Raw genomic sequence first — 26,300 nt, forward strand, 5'->3', positions numbered from 1 at the left:
CCCTTCACAGGCAAACACCTCCGCCTCCGCCTCCGCCTCCTCCCGCCACCAACCAAAATGGCCGCCGCCTGCGCCGCTTGCTCTTATCCCGCCCGCCCGGCCTCGGGGAAAGGGGAGGGGCGGAAAGCCAGCCGGCCGGGCTTTTGCTCCGCCCCGATTGTTAGATTCCGGCCAATCCAGAAGCGGCGGCAGGCCGGGCTCGGAAAGCGATTCGTCGCTTTCCGGCTGCCTCCGCCTCCGTTGCCGCTCGCCTAAGCATAGTGCCTTTCGTTTGCTTGCTTGCTCGCTCGCGCAGGATTCCACCCAGGACCACAGAACTCGCACGTGCGCGGCGAGAAGCAGTAATTCAACCGGTAGACCTTCTCCCGGGGCAGCTGTGCGGCGGGTGAAAAGGTTTAATGGATTGTTAATCCCGGGGGGAGCTGGAGCATTTATGCGTGCGTGTGTATGTGTTTAAGACGGTGGAATCCTGCGCATTATCTTGGCACTATCCGCTCCCTTGAGATAAATTGCAGAGATTTGTCTTATCATTTCTACACCGCCTGATTGCAAATATACGGATCAGCTGTGTCTCCACTATCCAATCGCGGAGGATTTTTATAGTGGGCTGAGCTGACATTGAGCAACAGCACCGACAGGTGGGCGAGAGTTGAGCAGTTTACAAACGTCTACTCCCTCATTTATTGCCCACCACAGTTCCCCAGGACCCTGGTAATGGTGGTTCACCATCTGCTCTCTCTGACCCAGGTACCTGCAGCCTTTTCCTAATTTCCCCTCTTTCCTCCAAGTGAAGTGCTCAGCACAACAGGTGAGCTCAATACCACATTCCCACCCATCAAGCATCCTCTGTATGTGGCAATGGAAGCCTTCCAAAGCAACTACTCTATTCCAAACTTAAAAATGAAAAGTGTAATGCTGGTGGTCAGCAAAAGAGGGACTCTTTCAAGGCAAATCTTTTAAAAATGCGTTATAAGCACTGATAACTGGGAAACACTGAACCTGCAAGCGCTCCACTGTGGAAGGACGTGTGGAACCAGAATTGGCCTCCGTAGTCACTTACAGACTCACTGTAAAGATCGTGTTCATGGAAGACAATCTTACTCGGCCATGAGTGATTGCCAAAGAAGTTGGCTTGTATGTTCTCACCAGCTGGCCATTCCCCAGCACTCCGTATCTCTGCAAGAATCTGGGTTAGTCACATAACACCCCTTCTGCTTGCTTCTGGCTCTCACACAGGAATCAACCTAATTAGCACCCAAACTTATAGGCGGGAGGCTCTAGAAGGAACAATGCCCTTTGGTATCAAATCATTCACAGGCAAGCCCAGCAGCATCAGACCCACCACCCAAAGAAGTGCTTCCCATATGCCCATGGGGAGCTGTGGGTTAATTCTATACTAATTCTACATTTTGTGGTTCCTGCTGCCGCCCAACTGTTATTTTCTTCCCCTTATTTAGAAAAATGAGTGAAGATTTTATTGACGCCCAAGTACAAAAAGAGAGAGACAAGTAAACAAATGTATTTTACAATATCTACACAATATCTACACAAAACATTTAGCATTAAGAGGATTAAATAATACAATATGGCGGAAATTTACTTGCACATCTAGATTACTACTAAAGATTCACACGCTACAGATACTTTAAAGGCTACTCTTCAGTGCTACAGAATTCCTTCATTTCAAAGCATTTCAAAGCTTCACAACAAATATCCCTCTAACGTTATTTGTACAACAGACACTAAAATATTGTATACAGATAAATTAAGGGAAGGTGAGGAGATCAACCACACTACTGTTCCCAAATAACCAGCATGAATAAATAGAACCAAAATTGGATTGTTAAATAAAATACTAGAATGTTTTTGAAGTGTGCTCTCCTAGGAGTAGGATCCATCACACAGCAATGTGCTAGGTTCCTGTCTCCCACGTTTTACAACTGTTCAGTTGGAAGTTCATAGAGCTCTTTTAACCTTACAAACTTTGGTCCCCATTCTTGGAGATAATTATAATTTAGATCTTCCTCTATGCTGGAGAGGTCCAAGGAATGCAAGCTTCCACTCAAAGAGTGTTGGCACTCTCGACAATAAACTTGAACAGTATCAGCTGGAAGGCTCTGCAAATCTTTGTCTGCATCCTGTTGTATTTGAGACACATAATATTTGAGGTCTGGGACCAAAGAAGAAGATTCTTTCAGGCATGCGTGATTCACAAGTGGGTTTCTTTGTGGTCCAGAATGTGATCTGAGGAGTGAAGCAGTGTTTCCTGAGGAAAGATGAGGTATACTTTGTAGAGGTTGCTTCAATGCGTCTATATTATAAGCACTCTAGGGAGGAAATGGAAAGGAAACATTAAGCAAATAAATTTACTACCTTTAATTATTTTATCACACTTTTCATCACTTTCAAGTCTTTATTCTGTTTTCTATCCCAGTGCCCTGGGACGTCAGTCACTATTTGTCCTGTTTGAAAGATGGTGACCATGGTAGTAAGATGATGGACTTACTCAAGGCCATATTCAGACCATGGTAGAGGAAGGAGGACTTTGCATTGGGAGTTTTCCAGATCCAAGTCCATCTCTCCTTCCCCAATATGGTGGCCTACAGAAGCTGTTGGACTCCAACTCCCATCAGCCCCAGCCAGAATGGCTGATGGTCACAAGTGATGGGACTTGTGGTCCAAAACATCAGGAAAGAACTGGTTTCGGAAAGGCTGCTTTATCTACTGAATCACATTGATTCTCAAAAACTCAGTCAAATAAATGGCAGTGCTTCACATATTAACCCTTAGCCGCACCCACCAAATACACACTTCTACATACAATCAAGGTCAGGTCATACAAAATTTCTTAAAGATTTCTGCTTCCCTTCTGTAGGTCCACAGACTTACTAGCCAATGAACATACAGACTCAAACTTCATGTACTGATGGTTGGGGAGAACCACTCATGCCAGACCTCTTAATTTACAGTGTATATAGTTTTCCCCACATGAAGATCAAACTCTAAGAAATTTTTATTATATGAAATAGCTTTCAGAGACTTCTCATGAGGGAACGTTTTGGCAAAACGTCAGTTCCAGAGAAACAACACAGTTAAAATGCACAATGCCAGTTTTTTAAGAAGTTAATGCTAATTAATATTAAACACAAGACAGGAGAGACAGTGTTAAGTACCTTTTGTACTCAGAGTTGGTTTAGCCTCAGCTGAAAGTACTGTATTCAGTTTTATCTCTTCTTTTAAATGTGGCGACCAATAAAATTTGCGAGTACTCCAGACCCGGCTCTTGGATTTTGGGGGGCGCTCAGACAAGGCAACCCTGGCCCTCTTAACCTGGAAGAAGCAGGTCATGCAAACTGAGAATCCTCTCGTTCTGCCACTGGGAGGGGGAGGGCTCCATACAAAAGGAGAATGGTGGGATGATGGGCCCTTCACCCATCTTGAAGCCTCCTCAGAAGCACACCTCATCATCCCCTGAGCCAGCCCTGGAGTACTCAAAGGGGAATTCACATAAATGTGCAGTAAAGGACTACATGGAGGGTCTGTGTGGGCTAGCCCACTTGTGCATTACTACCACCACACTCTGTAACATCCGTGTGTTCAGTGGCATCAGGAAGAGTTGTACCCACATGTAGATGTACACAGGTAGAACTCCTTCCAATTTCAACTGAACATGAAAACTTCAGGGGAATGTGGCAGCGACAGGTAAGGCCCTATGATGATCCCTTCCATGTGGAGGGGTTCATGTGAATCGCCCTAAAGGAAAGTGACAATGACAAAAAGGGGAGAGACGTGAAACACAAGGGAGGTCTATGGGAACTCAATGTTTACCTCAGACAAATAAGTCAGGGCTGGTGAATGTGGTCCAGGATGCTAAGAAGTCAGGGTCTGGGTTTTTTAAATCAATGTTAATGAGAATATTTGAGGGATAGGCATCAGGGATAAAATCAAGGGCAAAGGGGGTCTTATCACAAAGGCAACATCTCTTTCCCATTACAATTCTGGAAGTGGTTGTGACACTTATTTCCTCACTGACCCACCCATTCCCAGCCTCCCAGTTTTGTTTTTTTAAACTTTCATGGCATACTTCCTGTATCAAAGCCACAGCCCATGCTTTGCTAGTCAATTAACCTGTTCTATTTGGAACCTCACAGCAAGAGGCTTATAAAGGATAGACTTCAGTAACCTGGTCAGGTAAGCTGCATACAGCTGGGCAGGGGCTGCATTATGCAACTGTAATGTCTAATCTCTTCCAGTTTTGTAAGAATGTAACTAAGATTTGTTTTGTAACACAATAACAGTAATAAAAACTAATTTAAAAAACTGGAAGCACAAATATTCTTTGCAATGTTTTTGTCTGGAGAGTACATTTTTGGGGGGGAAGGGTATATGTATTTTACCCCGATTATCTTCTCCCCTATATTCACTCTTTTCTTGTTTATCACCCCCCTCACTCTTATTCATATTGTAAACTGCTTTGTAAACAAAACTTGAAAGCAATAAATAAATATTAATTTTATGCAGTCCTAAACCTGCACACTAGGGAGTAATCCCCACTGAACACAGTGGGGCTTACTTTTGAGTAAACATGGACAGCATTATGCTTTAGCTATGGTTAAGTATTTCATTTACGAAACTTTTCCCCTGACAAAACAGTTTGCAATCATGCCTTCAAAATGTTCATTTTACTTCTTTTTTATTTCTCTGATGCATATTTGAATCTGGCCTATTAAGGAATTTAAAATGCTGTCGTGATGCCATACCAGGTCATGCAAAACCATACCAGGTCATGCTCCCCTCCACCCTCCTCATTATAATTGAAGATGTTTTCTCTAACATCTTCCCAGCTTTCGTGTTCCTCAGGGATGTGGTAAATTCCTCCTTTCCGAAACCTTGATCTCCCCCACTGACTCCACACAGTATAGGAAACTAATAAACCTGAGGAAGGAAAAAGAGAGAAAGAAAAAAGAAACATTGGTTATGAGCAGCCTTCAACCTGCAGAGCACAGCTGTATACAATTCATAAAGAAGAAAAGCAAAGCATTTAAGGTTTATATTCGTATGGAGGAAATTCCGTGTTTTAATTTAAGGGTCAATTAAACAAAAGTACATTTTTCAGGAGTGTAATGAATCATCTATATCTTAACATCAAGCTTCATTAAAAGGGTATTTTACTTACCTACAGGAATCCACTAGGACATTTAAATAGAGGGCATTTTGGCCAGTCTCTGGCCTTTCACCAATCCTGAGTAAATAAGATACCCAAAGTAAGTAAAACACTGTTTTAATGAAGATTAAAGTGGTATTATAAATTGAGTCATTACTTTTCTGAGACATGTACACAGTGGCCGCATTTGTATGCTCGTATCTTGACTTAAGCTGAGGCACGTGAACCTTTTACTCATGCGTGCAGCCCCTTCCTTCCTCTCACCTTGTTGAAAACCACGATGAAATGAGGAAGTCTGTAAATGACCATAGTTTCCCATTTCATCTAAATCATGAAACTATTGGTGCCAGCTTCAGAACAAGTCAGGATATTAAATCACGGTTTGAATTTGGTTTAATATATCTTGGCTTGTTCAATGACTAATAGTTGCTATAGCTATATATTACTTCCAGGGTGAGACTGCATGTCTCTGTATACTAGTCATTGGGGAACAACAGTGGGAGAGAGCAATTGTCCTCATCTTGTGTACTTTCCACAGGCATCTGGCTAGCTGCTGTGGAAAGCAGGATGCTCTGATCCAGCCTGGCTCTTCCCACATCCAAAGAGAGAAGCGAAGGGGCTGCGAAAACATGGGTAAGTAGCTTGTGCTTAAAAAGCTAAAGGTACCCCTGCCCGTACGGGCCAGTCTTGACAGACTCTAGGGTTGTGCGCCCATCTCACTCAAGAGGCCGGGGGCCAGCGCTGTCCGGAGACACTTCCGGGTCACGTGGCCAGCGTGACATCGCTGCTCTGGCGAGCCAGAGCCGCACACGGAAACGCCGTTTACCTTCCCGCTAGTAAGCGGTCCCTATTTATCTACTTGCACCCGGGAGTGCTTTCGAACTGCTAGGTTGGCAGGCGCTGGGACTGAACAACGGGAGCGCACCCCGCTGTGGGGATTCGAACCGCCGACCTTTCGATCAGTAAGCCCTAGGCGCTGAGGCTTTTACCCACAGCGCCACCCACGTCCCACTAGCTTGTGCTTATATCAGCAGAAATATCACCATCCAAGCTGACTATTTGAGGGAGGCTTTTATTTTGCTTTATTTCCTGCCTTTCCTCCAGGCAATGCACATGATCCTCGGGCTCATTTTTATCTTTCCCGAGTTAACAATTCATTCAAAGCTGAGCTCAGTTTTGCATTTGGGTTTTCAAAGTCCTAAGCACAGGGTTAAATGCAGGGAGGCAGCCTTGGAGGTTCAAGTGTGGATCTCTCACTGGCAAGCCCCATGCATCTGTGGAGCTCCACTGAAGACAGCAGGCAAAGAAGGGGAGCCCTGTGTACACAACCAGCTTTAGCAAGACTGCTCAGCTGTTATCCAAATGCACACAGCAGGGGAGTAGAATCACACCCACTGGCCCTTTCTTTCCCTACAGTGGTTGCCCACAGTGCCCAGCATAGCAGCATTCTGGGGTCCTGTGGGAAATGTAAATGCCAGGTCTTGGACCCAGTTGCCCAATGCTGATCTGAGCACCAGGGCAGGGAATTTTACGGGGTGCACAGAGGAGCAGTGGGACTAGGCCTGCCATATATATTCAAAACAATGGAGATAAGCTTCCGTTTTGTCTAGCACGTGTGCCAATCTTGACCAAGAACTACTGAAGACATAGATGGGGAGATGGGAAGAACTGGGGCGAGGGAAGGGAAGGAAGAATGTAGCCAGATCTCCATGGAGTATCTTTTACTAACAGTTGTTAAAGCAGCACAGGAAGGCAGAGGCGTTGCTAAGCGTCCTCATTTCAATACAGTATTAAGATGTAGCACAAGAGAGGTGAAACTTTCCTACCTAGAAAAACAAGCAGGCACATGCTGATAGCCAAGATGGAACCAGAGCTGAGCCCCACGGGTCTTCCTGCTTTCACGGGGCCGACTTCGCACCATTTCCCTTTATAACCTTCAGGGCACTGGCAGACGTATTTGTCTCGGGACTGGGCCACACAGGTCCCTCCATTCCTGCAGTTCCAGTGCCCGCAGGGTGACGATGTGCACTGTTTCAGGCCCGTGAGATTATCCATCACTTCCACTTTCCCAGCTGGGCACCTGGATGAAGAGAAACCCACCGTTTTCATAAAAGAGAAAACATGAAGCCGCTCCGTTATTTTGCAATGTTTATAAATGCAAAGGAAGGATCGGAAATCCCTTGCCGTGGGACTACAAGTTTCTTTAGGGGAGCGAGCAGAGCCAGTGGCTGAAATAACAGGAGGTACCTCTTGGGTCCCACCTGAGCTGCTTTTGTCTCTGGATGTCTCCAGGCTCCACTATTTTGCGGGAGGGATTCAAGCATATGCCAGAAATTCAGGTTTGCATAATTAAAGTAGATAGGGGCACCCTGTTGCCCTAGTGAAGGGGTCAGCAAAATTTTTCAGCTGGGGGACGGTCCACTGTCCCTCAGACCTTGTGGGGGGCCAGACTATATTTTGGGAAGGGAAAAAAATGAACGAATTCCTATGCCCCACAAATAACCCAGAGATGCATTTTAAATAAAAGGACACATTCTACTCGTGTAAAAACACACTGACCATCTGCGCGCTGGATTTAGACGGCGATTGGGCCGGATCTGGCCCCCAGGCCCTAGTTTGCCTACCCATGCCCTAGCACAACAAACCCAATTAATAGGAACGGCAAATGGACTCTGATAGGGAAAATGCACTGAAAGTTGTGGGGTTAGGAGGGAAATGTGTTAACACTCCACGAGCAAAGCAGTGTGACTGTTCATTGTTACAGAGCTGCCACATAAATGAATCGGAATGCATGCTCAATGAAGGCCAGACACAACATATGCTTTGTGCAAGCAAACCAGGATTGATGCAGAATAAACAGATCGCCTGGGAGGAGCACCTATCTTGTGTGGCTGTGCTCCTGAAATGATGGACCAGAAGCAATACTTCCTGTGGTCCCTTGGTGATGTGTGCAGGCCAATAAGGACCCTGGACTACTTGGTGCCCCTCTAAAAGCAAGGGATGGGAACGGAGTTTTTTTTCAAAAGTGGTGCAATGCTCTCCAGCCCCCTTAAGCCAGTGCTTGCCTGCTCCTGCATCAATGTTGATGCCCTCTACAGACGAGTTAGAACGGTTATCACAAAATCTGGAACGACGGCAGGAAATGTTCTCGGGAACAGATGATGTCCCAGAAAGTAAGCTAGTCCCAGCTCCCAACTAAAGCAAAGATGCAAAGCTCTCTGGGTGCAGGTGGCGAAGTTCCTTTCTTGTCTGTGTGCAGGAGCTCATGCACACTGGTGTTGCAGCAAAAAGACTTAACACGGGACATTTACATTCGGTTGCTACATATGGTAGGGTTACTGCTGGCTTGATTCCTTCCACAGATATGAGAGAAGAGCCTTAGTGGATCAGCCCAATGGGCCACCTAGGCTGGCATTCTGTTCTCACCGTGGCCAACCAGTTGATTTTACAAAAGGAAAAAGATTTCAAAAGGAAAAGAGAACAAAGCAAGGCCAGGGTATATATACCTGCACTCATACTTCCTCCAAAGGTCTACACAGTGGAAAGGGCTGTAACAGGGCTGACTGCTGCAAGAGCTGGAATGACAACCTATGGTGATGCCCTGCTGCTCCACAATGAAGCTGTATTCAGTGCTTTTGCCATCCACAAGAAGAGGCTGGCCATTCAGGCGGACATCCCTCATACAGCCTGCAGGGGGCACCAGAAGGAAGAGAGGCTTAAGTGAGTTTCGTTGTAAATGGTCCTCCTTTAACGGGAGTGTAGTGCGACATCAGAAGTGGTGAAAGTGCATTGCACCGATGTTCAGTGAACCCTGGATGTCACTCGAGTCAGGAGCATCATGCTGGTGCAGTGATGCAGATAACTGCTAGTCTTGCCAAGTACAGCACAGTGCAAAGCTGTCCCATTAACAGAGAAATGGGCGGAGACAATGAGAACCACTTCCCAATGCATCTAGAAAGGTTATTCCATTGCTATTGAACAAGCAACACCTATTACCTGTTACAATTGCATTCCATTGATACAACATGGAAAAAGCCACAGTTATGGGGAGAAATGATGATGATGATAAATATTTTTTAAATGAATGGCTTCCTAGGAGTTATTCTAGGATGGCATGGCATTTTCAGTGGGGGCCCCAAACATGGAAGAAATGGGTGGTGCAAATTCTCATAAGCTGCCCCTGATCTTCTTAGATACACTGTACAAAGCAGAACTGGTAGTACTGTTAGATGAGTGGGCCCATTTCTGGTCTTGGGGCCCTGGGAAATGCCCAGTGCGGCTGCCCTCTGGAGGAAGTTCTGAGCTGCACATCCTTAGTGGTTCTACAAAGGACATGAGCAATTTTTACTGGTTTTCAAATTTTCCAGGTCCATCAGATACACCACGTACCTTGGAAATCGCTTTCTGAACCGTTAGCAAGGCGGTTTCCGAGCACAATGCTTGCCAAATTCATTTCAAACTGTCCGCTCGATCCCAGAATGGCTGAAGTCTCATGATCGCCTCCACCATCATTGATACGCAAATAAAATTCATTGTGATACCGCTGTAAGGCTAGTTCAACCCACTGACCGTTGTCTATGTGCACAGTGCTTAACTGAAGCGTGTGGTCTTTGTCTCCCAAATTGAAGCTCACACCAAAATGTCCACCAATTACCTGCATGGAGACATGAGAAGCATGGTCTTGATAAATAATTTTATGGAAGACGCATACAGCATACTTAAAGATCTGAGGGTTTAATGGGAGCAAACTGTTGTTCTTTGCAGTGGGAAAAGTGCTCTGCTCCAATTAAGTTTTTATAAGATTAAAGAAACTTTTCAGAAAATGCAGCTTTTTAACTGGAAACCCATTTAACTGAGAAATGGAAAGAAAAATAATTGTTGTGTTGTGTCTAACATAGTCACAGGAGAAAACAGCTATAGAATTATGGAATATGTAAAAACAACTTTCTTTAAGTATCTGGGATGGTCATGTATGCAATTTGTGCTTGAAAGCTGGATGCTGGCTGCAGCCAGAATCTCAGTGGCACAAAGGCAGCTGGACAGCTCAGCTGGTTAGAGCATGGTGGTGATTGAAGCCAAGGTTGCAGGTTCAATCCCCGTAAGGGGCAGCTGCATATTCCTGCATTGCAGGGGGCTGGAATAGATGATCCTCAGGATCCCTTCCAACTCTATGATTCTATGAAAGGTAGAAAACACTGAGGGCCTTATAGTTAACACGTTGTTATAGAAATATCCATTTCGGAGAGGATTACACACAATTTAAAGGTCTCCAATGGGTCAAAAGACCCAGATTGTTTTTATGCTTTATTTATTGCACTTTTGGAACTGATGCAAATTATTCTCTACCTGCACTGATGAGGGAAATCTGGTTTGTCTTCTCCTTAACATCAATGTATGATGTGACACTTTCTTTTACTTAATTTTATTTTCTGCTCCTGTAATTGCTGGTTTGTTTTTTTAATTTCGTTGTCCCCGAGAGGGGGCAATGACAATAAAGATATTATTATATTATTATATTATTATTATTATTAAAAAAATTAAAATAAAAGTGTTTGTGGAAAAACATTGTTTACCTCCACTCTAATGTATCCGCTTCCATCTGAAGATGCCATACTGAGAAGGGTGCAGAAGGACATCCTTGTGCGCACTGCCAGTTGGACACGGGTGTGGTATGCATTAAACAGCGTTTTCAGTTCATAGTGAATCCAACTATCCTTTCCAAAAGTCCATTCTGGAAGAGCTAAATGTGAAAGGACAGACGAAGGTCATACTGTGTAATAATTTGGACTTTCCCACCTCCCTTTTACTTCCTAAGTGTCTAGTATGAATTTATATTTTATTAAAATCAAAGAGTCTTTATTAGGGCACAAGGTTTTGTGGACCATGGCCACCTACATGGCTGCAGGAAGGTGTTCTATTAAGCTGGCAGGCATAAACACGACACATTTATTGACTAAGAATATTAGCATGCATTTTATTTTGGTTAGGGACAAAAATATATCTAGTCCTCAGCACCTCCATGCTCCATTTACTGAAAGTCCCTATTCCTTGTTATGGAAGCAGAATAGATTATGCAGCGCTTAAGTAAAAAATACACAAAATTAGGGGTGGGAGCATGGTGCAAAAAGGAACTCCTAACGGAAAAGCTAACAAATCTGTCTCATTAAAATCAAAACCGAAACCAACTCTACTCCGTGATGAGTCCACTGCCTTGTTGCCAGAGTCTTTTCTTTGGGATTACTGAGATTTCCCCCACAATGCAAACCAAACCTTTGTCACATCTTGCTCCTGTGTAGCCGGTGAAACAATCACAGTTAAAAGAGCCCCAGTCGCCAATGCATTTGCCATGGGTGCCACAGGAAGACACACCAGCTTTCTGGCACAGCCCGTCAGTCAGAGAGCAGCCTGGCGCACTGTTCAAGGACTCTGCAGGATGCTCTAAATTGTATACCTATAGAAAAATAGATAAGCAAGAAGAATGGCGGTAAGCAGCTGCAGGTAGACTGGGATGGCAGGGAGCTGGGGAAGAATGTGCAATGCCTTGACGGTCTTACCTGGCTATCGAGGACAACATTCCGGATGCAGCCAACAAACCCTCTGAAATGCTTTTGTGACGTATGGTAGGGCTGGGCCTTCTTCACTCCACCCAGCTGGAGAGGCTGGTGAACATTGAGAAATCTACCAACAGCAAGAGAATTGGAAAGGTAGAAAGCAAAAAAGCAAAACACCCCCCACAGTTCTAATAAACCTACAGCCAACTTAGGTAAGGATAACCGCTGGCCTTTGAGGAAGGGAACACAGGAAGATGCCCTATACTGAGTCAGACCACTGGTTCATCTAGCTGCCAACACTGACAGGCAGCAGCTCTCCATGGATTCACACTGTGGCTGTGTACACACCATGCATTTAAAGCACATGGCTCCCCCAAAGGATCCTCGGAACGGTAGCTAAACTAAGAACCCCAGACAGAAGGCAGGTTGTTGACAACTGAATGGTATGATGTCTGAAGTGGCCCAAAGAATCAAAGGTTATCATTAAACAAGTCACTAACCTGCATGTCTTGCGGCGTAATGAAATTTGCTGACTTAGCCCACGGCCCTACCGATTCAAATTGGCCTGCATCAATTAAACAACCTAAACTCAAGTTGATTGATCTACCAGTCAAAGCTTATATTTCCAATATTTTACCTCTCACTTCCTGGAGTCTCGGAAGAAACTTTACAGGCAGATTTATCTGCCCTCGACACTCCCTGCAGGGCACCGACGCTGTTCATAACAGAGACATTTACGCAGTGGTCCAAGATCAGCTGTACTTTCTAAAGTGGAAAAGATATTTATGTTGACTCAGATTGGAGCCAGAGCGCTGGACAGTCCTGTCTCCTGCCCCCTGTGCCAATTCCCCAACCAAATTATTCCACCTGAGGAAAAAAATATGCATCTACCCTTGTAGCATCTAATCACAAATCTAATTTCCTCCCTTCCTCTACAAATGTGACTTCCGTTCAGGATAAACTAACATAAAAAAACATATGCTATGCTCAAATAAAGATTGGGTGTGAAAGCTCGAAAACTTCTAGAGTCCTTTTGGGGTACACTTTACACTTGCCTTTCCATCGTTGATTATGTTTATGTTATGCCAGCGCCGATCAGCGACGTTGACTTTCTCCGACAGCTGCAGAAGCAGTGCCCCTGAGCCATGGCTCAAAGTTAGCAACGGAACGCCCTCCGAGAGCTCTGTTTAATGAAAGAGAAAAGCATATCGGGTGGTTTTCTTCCTTGAGAATTTCGCTTGATCCTTGTTGACATGCACTTCTTTTGTATCATCTAAGACAGGCACCCCCAAACTCGGCCCTCCAGATGTTTTGGGACTACAACTCCCATCATCCCTAGCTTACAGGACCAGTGGTCAGGGATGATGGGAATTGTAGTGCCAAAACATCTGGAGGACGGAGTTTGGGGATGCCGAGTTTGGGGATGCCTGATCTAAGACTACAAGAACTCACATTACCTTTATGCAGGAGCAGCTTGCCCAGTGGAAGAGGAGTTGGCCACAGCAACAGCATCCCAAGGAGAAGCATCACTGTCGCTTACCAGGAGTGGGGGAAAGCGGATGCGACTTAGAGGATGCACCAGCAGGACTGCTCAGTTGGCTCTACCAGTGCATCTTTGCAGCCCTGACCTTGCTGCTGCCTCGTCCCTCCCTGTAAGTAGCAGCGATGCTACTGCGGGGAGGCCCCACCAGTCAAGTCACTCCTGGCTTTGCATACCCTCAGCTGGGATAACTCAGCTGGTACAGAATGAGACTCTTAATCTCACATGTTGTGAGTTTGAGCCCCACGTTGGGCAAGAGATTCCTGCACAAGAGATGACCCTTGTGATCTCTTCCAATTCTATGATTCCAGTATAAATACATTTGAAAGAGGAACATACCTTAGGTGTAGAGAGCAAAATGAGAAATAATAATAAGTTTATTATTTATACCCTGCCCAACTGACTGGGTTGTCCTAGCCATTCTAGGCAGCTTGCAAGAGAATAAAACACGGCAAACAAATATCAAACATTAAAAACTTCCCTATGCAGGGCTGCTTTCAGATGTCTTCAGAAAGTTGTGTAGTTATTTATCTCCTTGACATCTGGTGGGAGGGTGTTCCACAGGGCGGGTGCCGCTACCAAGAAGGGCCTCTGCCTTGTTCCTTTTAAACTTCACTTCTCACAGTGAGGGAACCACCAGAAGGCCCTTGGAGCTGGACCCCAGTGTCTGTACTGCCATAGTCCAGAGGCCTTTGGAATCACTTCCACTGCTCTACCCATTTTGCCTCTGGCCCTACCCATCTCTAGTATGCGGCCCTGAGGGAATGCCGGGGGGGGGGGAGGGGGATGATTCCCAACCCCTGCTTTATGATCCAGTAGTACAGAAGGAGAGAAACAGAAATCTTTCACCTAGGGCAATGAAATCCTCTGCTTCCCCCGGCTTCAGGCGTGTCATGGGCCCGTTGTAAAGCAGAAGTCCATTGGCTGCTTCGGTAATGAAATCCAGCGAGATACGGCTCTGAAAGCAAGGCTTGAGGGTCGGGAACCAGGCATAGCCGTGTCCTCGGAAGGTGTGCTGTGTCTGCTGGCATTCAGGCCCATGGAAAGCCATGGGGCACTTGCAGCTGCAGAAATAAACTGACATGTTATTCCTGCCCCCTCTCTCTACCCCTAGGCAGGCAGACATTGCAAATCAGAGAGCATAGCAGCTACCCTTTGCCACACCGGAAGAATGGTTTCTAGGACTCACCTTATTCTTCCTGATGGTTAGTTGTTTAAACTGGTTTTAATATTTTATTTGTACATTACTTAACCCGCTTTGAGAACTTCTGGTGAAGGGCAGGCAACAACCCCCCCCCCCTTAAGATTATTGTTAGTAGTAGTAACGTACAGGCGGAGTTTCTTCACACAGTGCAGTTAAACTATGTAACTCACTCCAGCAGGAGGAAGTGAGGGCCTCTAAGATGGGTGGCTTGGCTAATGACCAGGGGTGATGGGAGTTGTAGTCCAGCGACATTTAGAGGGCCACAGGTTCCCCACCTTGGGTTATGGTGTCAGATAAGGGCAGGGAAGAATTCTCCTCAGCCCTTAAGCTCAATGGATGACCCTGAAATAGCCGTTATTTCTCAGAATTATCTACCTCAGTGTGTTGTTGTGAGGATTAAAAAGGAGGGGATGGGGGGGGGGAGACTATGTACACTGCCTTGAGTTCCTCAGAGAGAAGGTGGTATATATCTCCTACATACACACACTAAATCTAACAAAACAAATTTCTTCTAAGTTCTTTAGTATCTAAAGGGCCTAATGGACATCCACAAATAAAGAAATGGGAAAGTTCACTGTACAGTGAGAAGTACTCAAGAGATGGCAGACAATGTTCCAGGAGGAGAAAGGAGACAAAAACCCAAAACATTTTTTGCAGGGGAATAATTTCCTTTCAAATATAACGGGTCCACTTCTATTCACTGGTTGTAGGAAAGAGTTGATCAGGGAGGCAAGAGGAGCTATCCTTAAGCTTGAAACCATAGAGATTTAACTTCAAAGCCCAACATTGCCATCTTGTGTCTTGGAAAAATATGACAGCCATGAAGCCATTTCAGAAACATGTCTGGGATCAAAGATGTATACGGTAATTCTGCAAAACCTGGGATTCTCCCAGGCTTCAAGATACTTCCCTCTTGTGTGCAGATGGTGTTGTTTCAGCTACATCAGAATTGGTTATTAGCATATAAGGTGACCCGAGTATATAATCTGCGAATGGCATTTCCTTTACTGTGCTTTTAGTTGGAATTATTGTACTCCGCCTTGAACATTTCTTCACTATAAAGCCTCTGAGACTTGTCCAGTCTCTAAGGGCGGGTCACCAGGTCATTTTGTGTCAACCGCACCCACATTTTCCACACTTGATGTCAGGAGCGGGAAGTTCATGAGGCAAACCTTCAAGCTGTGGCTGCGAAGGAAGGAGGGGGAGCCCATTCTTCCTTTGCAGCCATTCAATTCGCATGGTTTTATATGATGTCAAGTGATTGGCAGCTGAGTGGCCCCACCCGCCTGTCAAAAGAGGCCTGCAGAGGGTTGGCTCCTTTCGAATCTGGAGTTCTACCATGATCCCCACATAAAGGTTGGCACTTTTTTAAAACAACAACAACAACACAGCTCAATCATGAGCCAATCTACTAACCTGTAGCCCAGGTCTGTGTCTGTACAGGTGCCACCATTAAAGCATGGATTGATCCGGTAGGAGGAACAAGAATGGTGCTTTCTCTCCCGAGCTTCGCAAGTACACTGGGCACTGCTCAGCACTGTAATGGAGGCCAGCAAAACATTTCCGGAAGAAGTAATCGTGGGAAGAGCACTGAATTCATTTTTGCTGCTGCATCCGGCGCTATGAGAGCAGTTTTCAGTGGCGCACTCATCTATGCCAACTTGTGTGATGCTGATATTCAGGATAGTTTCCAGCTGTTGTGGGTTAGAGCTAGTTGTCAGTCCTTTTTTTTTTAAAGGAACCCCAAATGCACAAGAGAACTAGACTAAAAACACCTCTTTGAAGACTTCACAAATGATACCTTTTGGGCTCTGCTGCAGTTGTCTCATAGCAAGCAGTGCCCCGCAACGTATTTGTTCTCAAAAAGTCTCCTCTGAACTGAATTCAATGTTCAATTTAATCTTAAGCTAGTGCAGCTTTCTGCAACCCTGGTACCCTCCAGATGTTTTGGACAACAACTACCATTAGCTCTCCTCCAATAACCCACTGGACCCACCCTGTCAAGTCTCCTTCAGCCAGCTCTAAGAAGCTAAGGCGGGAAAGGGTCAAGGGGGCAGGTGAATGGAATGGCCTTGCTTCTCCAAGCAGCTTCCCCACTCCAATAACTGAAACTGCCCGTTCACTGGGCAAGCTGTAACTGTGATGTGCAGCTCTATGTGACTCTGAGCCATTTTGTCCCTCAGGAATTTATTATTTCTTATTGCATTTAGAAATCTGTAAAATTGTTACAGTAGGCTGCTGAGGACAAGAACAATGTTCTCTTGGCCACATGGCAAGAGTCCACTCACCACTTGGAAAAGTTTTGCTGGATGGCTTTTCCTGCCATCATCACCCTATGCTAAGAATGGCAATACAGTCATACCTTGGAAGTCGAATGCCTTGCAACTCGAACCTTTTGACTCCCGAACACTGCAAACCCAGAAGTGAGTGTTCCAGTTTGTGAACGTTCTTTGGAACCCGAACATCCAACATGGGTTCCACGGCTTCCGATTGGCTGCAGGAGCTTCCTGCAGCCAATCGGAAGCTGCACCTTGGTTTCCGAACATTTTGGAAGCTGAACAGACTTCCGGAATGGATTCCATTCGATTTCCAAGGTACGACTGTATACCCTCAGGTTCAGACTGGGATTTACACTACCTGTGCTCCAGCTGCCCCCTCCCCCACACCATTTTTTTTTTTTTTTGCCTGCACACCACCAGGTGTTAAGGAAACCATCAGATTCCACCAGTCCCCACAGGCAGGCCATCTCAACAGGTCCACTCCCCCTGCAGAGTGGAGTTCTTTGGGGGAAAGACTATCTTCAAACCTGTTTGATCATGAAGTAGCTGCCGTGTGCTTCCCATACAAAACTGCACTCTCAAAATCTGGAATAAAATTTAGAAGGAAATCCACAAAGATTCCATCAGATAGCTTCTGTAGACTTCATTAAAAATGTTGCCTAGAATTGCAAGGGGTTTTTTTTGGGGGGGGGGGGGATGACAAATAAACATCACTTACCCGTGCTTTGGACACAGCAACATTTCCGTTAAGTTTTTCTGCTTTGTAATAGGGTGATCCATGAATTGCAAACCATACATCTACTCCTTGAGTTTTGCCTGGGCTGTTCAAGACACTGAAGATGTGGACATTTTCGAGTTGGGCCGGTATGATTTCTGAAAAAAGCTTCTTCATTTGGTTGTACTTACTTTCACTCTCAGATGACTGATATATAAAATCCTCTGCAGTGATATCTGTAAATATATCACACACACGCAAATTTCCAAGCCTGACACTGAAGCAACGGTGAAATAAAAACCTTCAGGCATCTCCTCTCTAAAAGGCAAGATCCTTTGAACATTTATCCAATCTCATACCTAAACCTTAATTTTTTAAAACTCATACTACTTTACCAACATCTTGCTACTCCATGGTTACCTGTGGCCTCTACCAAGGGACAAGACACGTTGCATGAAACCTTGGGCTATTAAACTGACCTGAAATCCTGGCTTTGGGGGATGCCATGACTAGGTATGGGGGAGATATTTGATTCAGTTCATATGTAATAGTGGACATGCCAAATTTTGCACACACAGAAAAAAATTCACAACCTGAAACACAGCCATTGTTTGAAATTCACATTTCTCTGAATTTGCAAGGCAGCTTTCTAGCCAAGTGATGCATACAAAAATGCATAAACCAGGGTAATGTTTGTATTAAAATGCACTCTTATTAGGTAAACTGCTTTGCAGTTTAGACAAAATTGCATACAAACACAGGTATAGAAAAATGTACCCTAAAATGCTGGTGAATTTTTGTAAGAAAGTTTTGTTAAAAAGGAGTGGCAGACCGATTTGAAAATGAGAATGGAAAAAATGGGAACTTGACAGAAATCATAATTGACAGTGTTCCCCATCACTAGTCATGGCAGCATTTGAGGGTGCAGACCGCTCTTCTCCTACTGATACTGGGGGCCAGTTGAGTTGCTTGTGCTGGAATCCAACCAGGGAAGGTTGCTGACAGTGAGAAATCACTTTCTGTCTTCTATACCAGGGGTGGGGGACCTCCAGCCCTGTGCAAAAGCATCCTTTGAAGCAACGTGCCTGCATTAGCCACTTCAAAGAGGCTTTTGCAAAGGGAAAGCATCACTGGATGCCGCTATAAGGTCAGGTGATCGACATGTCAGATCGCCTTGTCAACACTGGCCCGCTAGAGGTGGGGTTGATAAAGATCAGGTGCTCCAGCCAGAAAAGGTTCCCCACTCTTGTCCTAGAATATCACTCTTCTGGGTCCTGCATCAACAACCTTCCACCGAGAGAACTATGATACCCTCATGAACCTGTTACATTGCAACCTTTGATACCCCTGGTCATGAGTCCTTAGTGACTCAGTTGCAGGCCTTGGTGGGCATTCAGGAGTCTCAACAATGTTAACTGATCTCCAGAAGATGCTTACAACTCATCAATTACCTCTTATTCGGATAGATCCTGCATTGTGGGCAGCTTCTTCCTTGATTTCTTTCACAACCACCCTTACAGTGGAGACCACATCAGGCCAGATGCCATCTGTAACTTTCACTCTTATGTCATAGGTTCCTGAAGGAGTTCCTTCTTTGATACTTAGTAAGCCAGAATTGTCATTCAGAATAAAATACCTGAGAGGAAGAAACCATTCATGGTATCACCCGATCAAATTGTGGCTAGAGCTCTCTGTTGACTTAAGTGGTGTATAAATTTTGTTAAATGAAATAACAACTTATACACGCATTCACATCATCTGCTTGATTTTCATTGCTGTGTTGGCTCGTTGCATTTCATGTGAATTTACCCTCTGGTAAATTTATCTGCTCCCCAGTATAATTGGTTATGCTCACCTGTTGATCCTTAAAATAAATTTGTCCAGGAGCAGTAAGTGAGAAAGGGTGGCACTAACGCACCTGACCTCCTGGCCAGCGAAGTTACTGCCCTCCTGGAGGGAAAGGAACTAAGCAACCCGTGCTTTGTGGGCCCAGTGGAAAAGCCAATCCAGCATTCCTGCTGATGTGTTTGCACAGCGTCAACCACTTCACTGCTCCCCCCCCCCCCACTTCTCGGTGATTGGCAGTGCCTCTGCTTCTGGGCAGTGGCATGCCACCTTTTGGGGACTCCTGCCCTTCCCAAATCACTTTGAAGTATGAAATTTGCATATTAATGCATTGCAAAAACACACATAATCTCTTAAAGACTTTCCTTCTAAAGAAACCAAACCTATGGCACATACTTGCACCCCTGAAATCTCTCATAGTTTGAAGTTAAGGGGTGCACATAATACTATTTTTTAATAGGTTGATTACATTCTCTTGTGCAAATTGCCCCATAAGTGAAACATAGGGCCCAGCAATTTATATCTAAAAATCTCCTCAATAGTCTTAGTAACGATAGCCGAAAATGTTTTCCTATGTCCACCCTTTCACTTTATGCACGTCACACTAAACTATTGCACAGTGCAAGGGTTGCCAACATTTTTAGGTCCACAGGCACAATTAGATTTTTGGGCAAGTGGGCACTATGCCACTGGTTACCCCCTACCTTAGCAGCCTACCTTTAAAACAAAACCCAGAAATAAAGTGTGCAAACATTTCACATTTCTAAGAGCTGGGTAAAAGTCAGATTCAGCAGAATCCATCTGGGCCTTGAAAACACATAGAGCTGAAAGAGGAAGTGGGGAAGAGAGTCCCCTCCTCCAACTTCCTTCTTCAGCTCTATGTTGTTCTTAAGGTAGAAAAAGGAAACCACTCTTAGCACCTTAAGACAAAGGGGGTAGTCTGTGTGTGCGTGCGTGTGGGTGGGTGGGTGGGTGCTCAGAGGTATCAGCCGCCATGTTGGCAACCCTGATTTAGTATGATGTGTGAATGCAGCCCATGTGTTCTGTGAAGCTATACTGCATTAGTTTTCAGAACAGCTACCCGTTTCTGATACTCGACTCTCTCATTAAGAGAGAGCTATTTTCAAAAAACATAAGAACTTGACATTTACCTGGGTGCTTTCCCTTCAAAGTGATACGTCTTGTGGTCCCAGTCATCATTGTCTGGGGCATGAATCTGACCCAACACAGTTGTGGGTAGGATACCTTTAAAAAAAGAGAAGAAAAATGGGAAAAAAGAAAATCTACTACTTACGTAAATGTGAGAAAGCATTCTGCAAGTGTTAAAAAATTACTATTCATTTTCTTCTCCTATCATGTTTGCTTTTCAACTGTTCTGGAAGCATGTTGTGCTGTTGAAATATCAGCGCAAGATATCAACACCTGCAACCTGACACACATCTGTCATCCAGGCTGTGCCTACGAAAACAAAATCTGGGGCAAGAAAACTCTTGTTCCAAGGTGAAATAAGGAAACTCAAATTTAGTGAATTGAGACAATCAAGAAAAAATTGCATATGCTTGCTTATAGCAGGCACCTGTTTTAGAAACCCAGGTTTTTTAAGTGAAGGGAATGTCTCAGCAAAGGAAATACAGAGACTCAGAAACCAGCCAGGTAAGGGCCATGGGAACTATGCTGAGCTCACCAACCACCAAAATTCCTGTTCAGGCCCCTATGCCACCTGAGGCTTGGATCTAACAATTCCTAGGGAAGAGCAGAGGGACCTGCTTTATGCCTAGTCGGACCACTGCTCTCACTATTCTCTACAATGACTCACCATTGCTCTCCACAATTTTAGACAACAGAAGTCTTTCTCAGCCCTACCTGAAGATGCCAGGGATTGTACCTATGACCTTCTGCATGCAATGCATGAGCTCAATCACTGAGGAATGATCCATGCACTGGGGGGAGGGATGTGCCAGTTCCAGCCCCCCCCCCCCATGTAAAGTCCTCTCACCATATAGAGTGGCTTTTCAGAAGTTGTAGCATGCTCTGCGGCTGGTGGGGGAAATCAACAAAATACCCTGCACCTTCAGAAGTGCTTTCCTCTTGCCCACACGTGGATCATTGGTCCCAGACCAGGATTTCAGCAAGCACTAGAATTAGATCTGTGAAGCAGCCCAGATCCTTCTCTCCTCTAACTCTCGTGGGCCAAATTTGACCTGTCAGTCACTTGACGTGACAGTTATGCCAGGTGATAGGGGCAATCTTGCAAAGAGCCCTGCATGGTGCATTGAAACACCACCCATCAGCCGATTATCACACATGATGTCAGCTGTAAAGGGAAGTGGGTGTGGGTTAAGGGAAAACAGCCTCATGGGCCAAATTGAGACCTAATTAGACCCATGAGCAGAAGGTTCCCCAAGCCTGGTTTGCACTCATTCACACTTCTCTTAAAAAGAAGGGCTAAACATATGCTTTTTTATTAAGGATAGATAGCCAGAATGCCAAACAGCACAGCAGGTGCCAGTCTCTGCTTGCATAACAGCCTGATGGACGTGACAATCACTACTGCCATGTGATTTAAGGGGAAGATTGATGGTAGTAGGCAAACTGATGGGCATTCGCCAGAACACATTTTGGAAGACATTGCACGAAGGAACACATTCAACCTACCTGACTTTCTTTAGTACTATTTTTACTCCTTCCCCCAAATGCACCCAAATTTACAACCCGTAAATCTTTGGGAAGGACTCATCAAGGTAAAACCAATCGGAAATGTAAAGTTGGGAGGGGATTCACCAAGAACCCCTCTGTATGCATCCTAATGTTCACCCAAGGTGTTCTGAAACTGACTATGAACAGGGAATGCAGGCCACATGAATGCAGAATACAGGCATGACCATAGATAGCTTCGTGGCAAGTCACATGCTCTGCATGAAGACGGTCTCATGTTCAACCCCCGGCATCAGAGTTTCTGGGTTTTTTTGTATTTTTTAAGGATCAGCTGGTGGGAAAAATGAGCCTGAGACCCTGCAGAGCTGCTGCCAGTTTGAGTAGACAATACCAAGGTAGATGTACAAAACATGACCTGGAATAAGGCAGTCTCCTTTAAGCATGCCAGCCAGCTTCATCACCATCAGCTTACCGTTGTAGCTGTAGATGAGGCACTCCATGAAGCCAGCAGCATGAGGGTGGTCATTTCGGTCTCCGATATTCACGGTTAATGTGTTGGTTGAGCTCATGGGAGGGCTCCCGCTGTCAGCAATGAGTATCCGCAGTTCAAATACCTTGTGCACCTCCCTGTCAAACGTGTGCAACGCAGTTAGCATTGCACTCCCGTTGCTGAAGTCCTGCAAATTAAAGTAAGTCACGCTGCCAAAGTCGCTCAGTAAGTGAAAGGAGAAAGGCGCCCCGTTTGCTGGGCTGTCCCTGTCCTTAGCGTACAAAAGCGTTGAGGTATCGTTCATCTGGACAATCTGAGGAGAAGGAGTGTTTTCCCAAACTACTGGGTTGTACTGCACCTCAAACTCGGGTCCGTTGTCGTTTACGTCCTGGAGAGCCACGAGGACTGTGGCACTGCCGCTCAAAGGAGGCTGTCCCATATCCGTAGCGATGACCACGAGTTGGTACTGTGCCACAGTTTCATAATCCAGAAGACCTGCCACAAGGACCCAGCCATCAGTAGCCACAGAGAACTTCCCATTTGGGTCCGACTTATTTAGCAGGCGGTAAGAGAACCGTCCATTCAGCCCGGAATCTAAATCGACAGCAATAACCTGGACGACTTTAGTTCCGAGGGGGACGTCTTCAGCCAGACCTGCTACCTCATAGAATTGTGGGTAAAACAGAGGAGCGTGGTCATTGGAGTCCTCCACGTAGATGACACAGTGAGCTATGCTGGAAAAATCCAGGTCCTCTGCTTTTACGGTCAAGTTAAACACCCTCTCGTGGGGTTTCTCGAAATCTATCCGCTTCCTCAGCCGAATTATACCGCGTTTGTCTGCTTTGTCCGTCTCAATAAAGAATTTGTGGTCCTCATCTCCACCTACGATGCTGAAAGCCACCACAGCGTTTTCTCCTTCATCCCCATCAGTAGCTGACACCACAGCAACCTCAGCGCTGAGGCTTGCGCCCTCGGAGACAAAGGCCGTGTAGATCTTTTGCGTGAAGGTTGGCGTGTGGTCATTTACGTCAGTGACCAAAATAGTGGCAGTCCCTGTTCCTGTCAGGCCTCCTCCATCTTTCGCCTCAACCACCACCAGGTACCGGTCTTCTTTCTCCCTGTCTAAGGATCCCAACACAGTGTAGATGGTGCCAGTAGCTGGGTTAACTGAGAACAGGTTGAGGTTAATCTCGTTTTGGACGTTCTGAATAATACTGTAGGTTAACACGGCATTCTTCCCAGCTCTGGGATCATCAAGGTCTACCGCCGACATCTCCATGACGGTGGAGTCAGCGGGGGCGTCTTCTGGAATTTGCCCCATAAAGCAACCGTCCGAGGCGCAAAGGAAAAGAGGCGGGTTGTCGTTCACGTCCGTCACTTCAATGATGACATCTGCGAAGCCGGTTAGACCCTCCCCATCCTCATCCGTAGCAAGAACAAGGAAGCGCCACACGGACCGCTTTTCCCGGTCCAGCTTCTCATTTGCAGTGATCTCGCCTGTGTACTCACTGATAGTGAACTCCGCTTGGGCACCCTGACCGTGCAAGGAGTAGCGAAGGGCACTCTGGTCAGCTTCCTGATCGGGGTCAGTTGCAGAAACCTGAAAGCAAGCACAAAGGTTAAGCACCAAACATCTAAACTTTGGAATTCCCTTCCTACGGAGGCCTGTTTAGTGCCCCCCACGGGTGGTCTTCCGACAATAGATACATTATTTAGAAAGGTTTTTAGCCATCAAGCTCAGCTGGGGTTTTTTCCTGCTGCTTTTAATAGGCTGTTTCATTGATCTGGTTTTTTTAAAAACTTGTCTTGTATATCGGTTTATATTTGATGATGTTTTGTTTGTTTTATGTTATACTTTCTTTGTTCTTAATCACTTTGCACACTATTATCTGGATAGGTGGTGTATACATTGAAATAATAAAAATAAAAGCCCGAACATGATAGCTGTACTGCAACCAGCTCAGATCACGATGGAGTCTGGTGGAAACCCAACGACGATGACATGGTGTAAATGTACAATTAGTATCCAGAAATTCACATTACACTGGTACCTCATGTTACAGACGCTTCAGGTTACAGATTCCGCTAACCCAGAAATAGTACCTCGGGTTAAGAACTTTGCTTCAGGATGAGAACAGAAATCGTGCAGCAGCGGCATGGCAGCAGCGGGAGGCCCCATTAGCTAAAGTGGTGCTTCAGGTTAAGAACAGTGTGGTGTAGTGGTTAAGAGCGGTAGACTTGTAATCTGGTGAACCGGGTTTGTATCTCCGCTCCTCCACATGCAGCTGCTGGGTGACCTTGGGCGAGTCACACTTCTTTGAAGTCTCTCAGCCCCATTCATCTCACAGAGTGTTTGTTGTGGGGGAGGAAGGGAAAGGAGATTGTTAGCCACTTTGAGACTCCCTCGGGTAGTGATAAAGCAGGAAATCAAATCCAAACTCCTCTTCTTCTTTTCCAGAACGAATTAAGTTCTTAACCCGAGGTACCACTGTGCTTGAATTAGGCTACAATCCTAAGTGCAAACCCACACTTACTATGGAGAATAAACCCAACAAAGCTCCTCAAAACTGTCTTCTGGGTGAATATGCTTTGATTTTAAGAATTGCAATTCTTTTAAGTTACTGGAATTTTCCACCAGCGTCATTTGCATTATTTTTGAACCGAGATTTACCCTGCTTACCCGTAAAACAGTTACCGGCAGATCAGTAAGTTCCTCCAAGACACTGCTGTGGTACTCGTCCTGGGAGAAGACAGGGGCTTCATCATTCTTATTGACTACATTGATGACAACAAGGGTGTGGTTCTCCCATTTTCCATCAGAAGCTACCAACTGAAGCTCATAATGCTGTTCTTGTTCATAGTCAAGACACTGGGCAATCAACAGAGTTCCCATCTCAGGTTCCACGTAAAAATCTCCTCGCTCATTTCCTGAAGTGATCTGATATCTGAGCTTGGCGTTAGATCCTAAAAACACGAGGTTGCTACCATATTATCCTTATCACAGCCCGGGAGATCTCTGAGCACTAGGGTCTATCCCAACATTACTTTCAGAATAATTTTGAAAAAAACAAGAAAATTTTAGATCCAGACTTAGACTTGCTTAAGAGTAGACCCATTGAAATCAACTGACTTGAGAGCCATGTGTTTCAATGGGTCTACTCTCAGTATGACTAAGGCGGGCATAGGCAAACTTGGCCCTCCAGATATTTTGGGACTACAACTCTCATGATACCTAGCTAATGACTTCTGGTCAGGGAAGATGGGAATTGTAGTCCCAAAACATCTGAAGGGCCGAGTTTTCCTATGCCTGGACTAAGGCTTCAGTTCTAACCCCACTAACTTAGAAGTAAGCCCTGCTGAATTCAATAGGGCTTAGTTCTGAGTAGACAAGGTTAGGATTACATTGTATGCTTGGATCCAACCCAAAATGTAGAAGGGTCATGCATGCCTACTTCCAAAGTAAACTGCATGTATAGCAAGACTCTGAAGTGAATCTAGAGGCTAGGTACCTCTCTCTTATGTCATTATTATTACTTTGCATTTTATTATAATACAGTAGGCATAAAGAACAAACAACAGAAAACTGTCCCAGTTTAGGAGTCATGTACAAATAGGAACTGCTACTGACACGACAGTGTGATATTTTCTGTGAAAAGAGAATAGCACCATAAAGAGTATATGACTTCCAAATATCTACAGCAAGTGCTGTTAAGTGTCTTTGTGTATTATGGTCAGAAATATACCAAATACAGTTTCATCCCCAATGGGACAGAAGGTTTGCGGTTTTTCTCCGCCTTGCAGAACTTGTGCATTGCATGTAATCTTTTCTGAGACTGCAACTGTCCAGACATTTTAAT

At 45.2% G+C, this 26,300-nt stretch overlaps 1 protein-coding gene across 6 annotated transcripts in view; it reads right to left on the reverse strand.

Moving 5' to 3' along the window:
• Positions 1 to 1,503: 1,503 nt before the first annotated feature.
• The window catches only part of LOC114600413 (neural-cadherin-like), a 56,122-nt gene continuing 31,325 nt past the window's right edge, over positions 1,504 to 26,300 (reverse strand). Inside the window, exons 17-34 of one of the 6 annotated variants that reach the window (XM_028736479.2) lie at positions 25,124 to 25,407; positions 22,426 to 24,043; positions 20,450 to 20,543; positions 18,905 to 19,089; positions 17,457 to 17,689; positions 15,876 to 16,153; positions 14,105 to 14,319; positions 12,771 to 12,898; positions 12,353 to 12,480; positions 11,719 to 11,842; positions 11,435 to 11,615; positions 10,738 to 10,904; positions 9,554 to 9,818; positions 8,671 to 8,851; positions 6,991 to 7,244; positions 4,781 to 4,935; positions 3,174 to 3,330; positions 2,203 to 2,327 (exon numbers count right to left, since the gene is read on the reverse strand). In XM_028736479.2, the coding sequence (XP_028592312.2) occupies positions 2,317 to 2,327; positions 3,174 to 3,330; positions 4,781 to 4,935; positions 6,991 to 7,244; positions 8,671 to 8,851; positions 9,554 to 9,818; positions 10,738 to 10,904; positions 11,435 to 11,615; positions 11,719 to 11,842; positions 12,353 to 12,480; positions 12,771 to 12,898; positions 14,105 to 14,319; positions 15,876 to 16,153; positions 17,457 to 17,689; positions 18,905 to 19,089; positions 20,450 to 20,543; positions 22,426 to 24,043; positions 25,124 to 25,407 (4,658 nt within the window). In that variant the 3' untranslated portion in view covers positions 2,203 to 2,316. Of the gene's footprint in view, positions 2,328 to 3,173; positions 3,331 to 4,760; positions 4,936 to 5,176; positions 5,243 to 6,990; positions 7,245 to 8,670; positions 8,852 to 9,553; positions 9,819 to 10,737; positions 10,905 to 11,434; positions 11,616 to 11,718; positions 11,843 to 12,215; positions 12,263 to 12,352; positions 12,481 to 12,770; positions 12,899 to 14,104; positions 14,320 to 15,875; positions 16,154 to 17,456; positions 17,690 to 18,904; positions 19,090 to 20,449; positions 20,544 to 22,425; positions 24,044 to 25,123; positions 25,408 to 26,300 lie in introns of those variants that run through there. The other 5 variants (XM_028736476.2, XM_028736475.2, XM_028736480.2 and 2 more) reach the window with 5 other exon arrangements.

The sequence above is a fragment of the Podarcis muralis genome, chromosome 8 (genome assembly GCF_964188315.1).
Source record: "Podarcis muralis chromosome 8, rPodMur119.hap1.1, whole genome shotgun sequence".
Classification (NCBI taxonomy): domain Eukaryota; kingdom Metazoa; phylum Chordata; class Lepidosauria; order Squamata; family Lacertidae; genus Podarcis; species Podarcis muralis.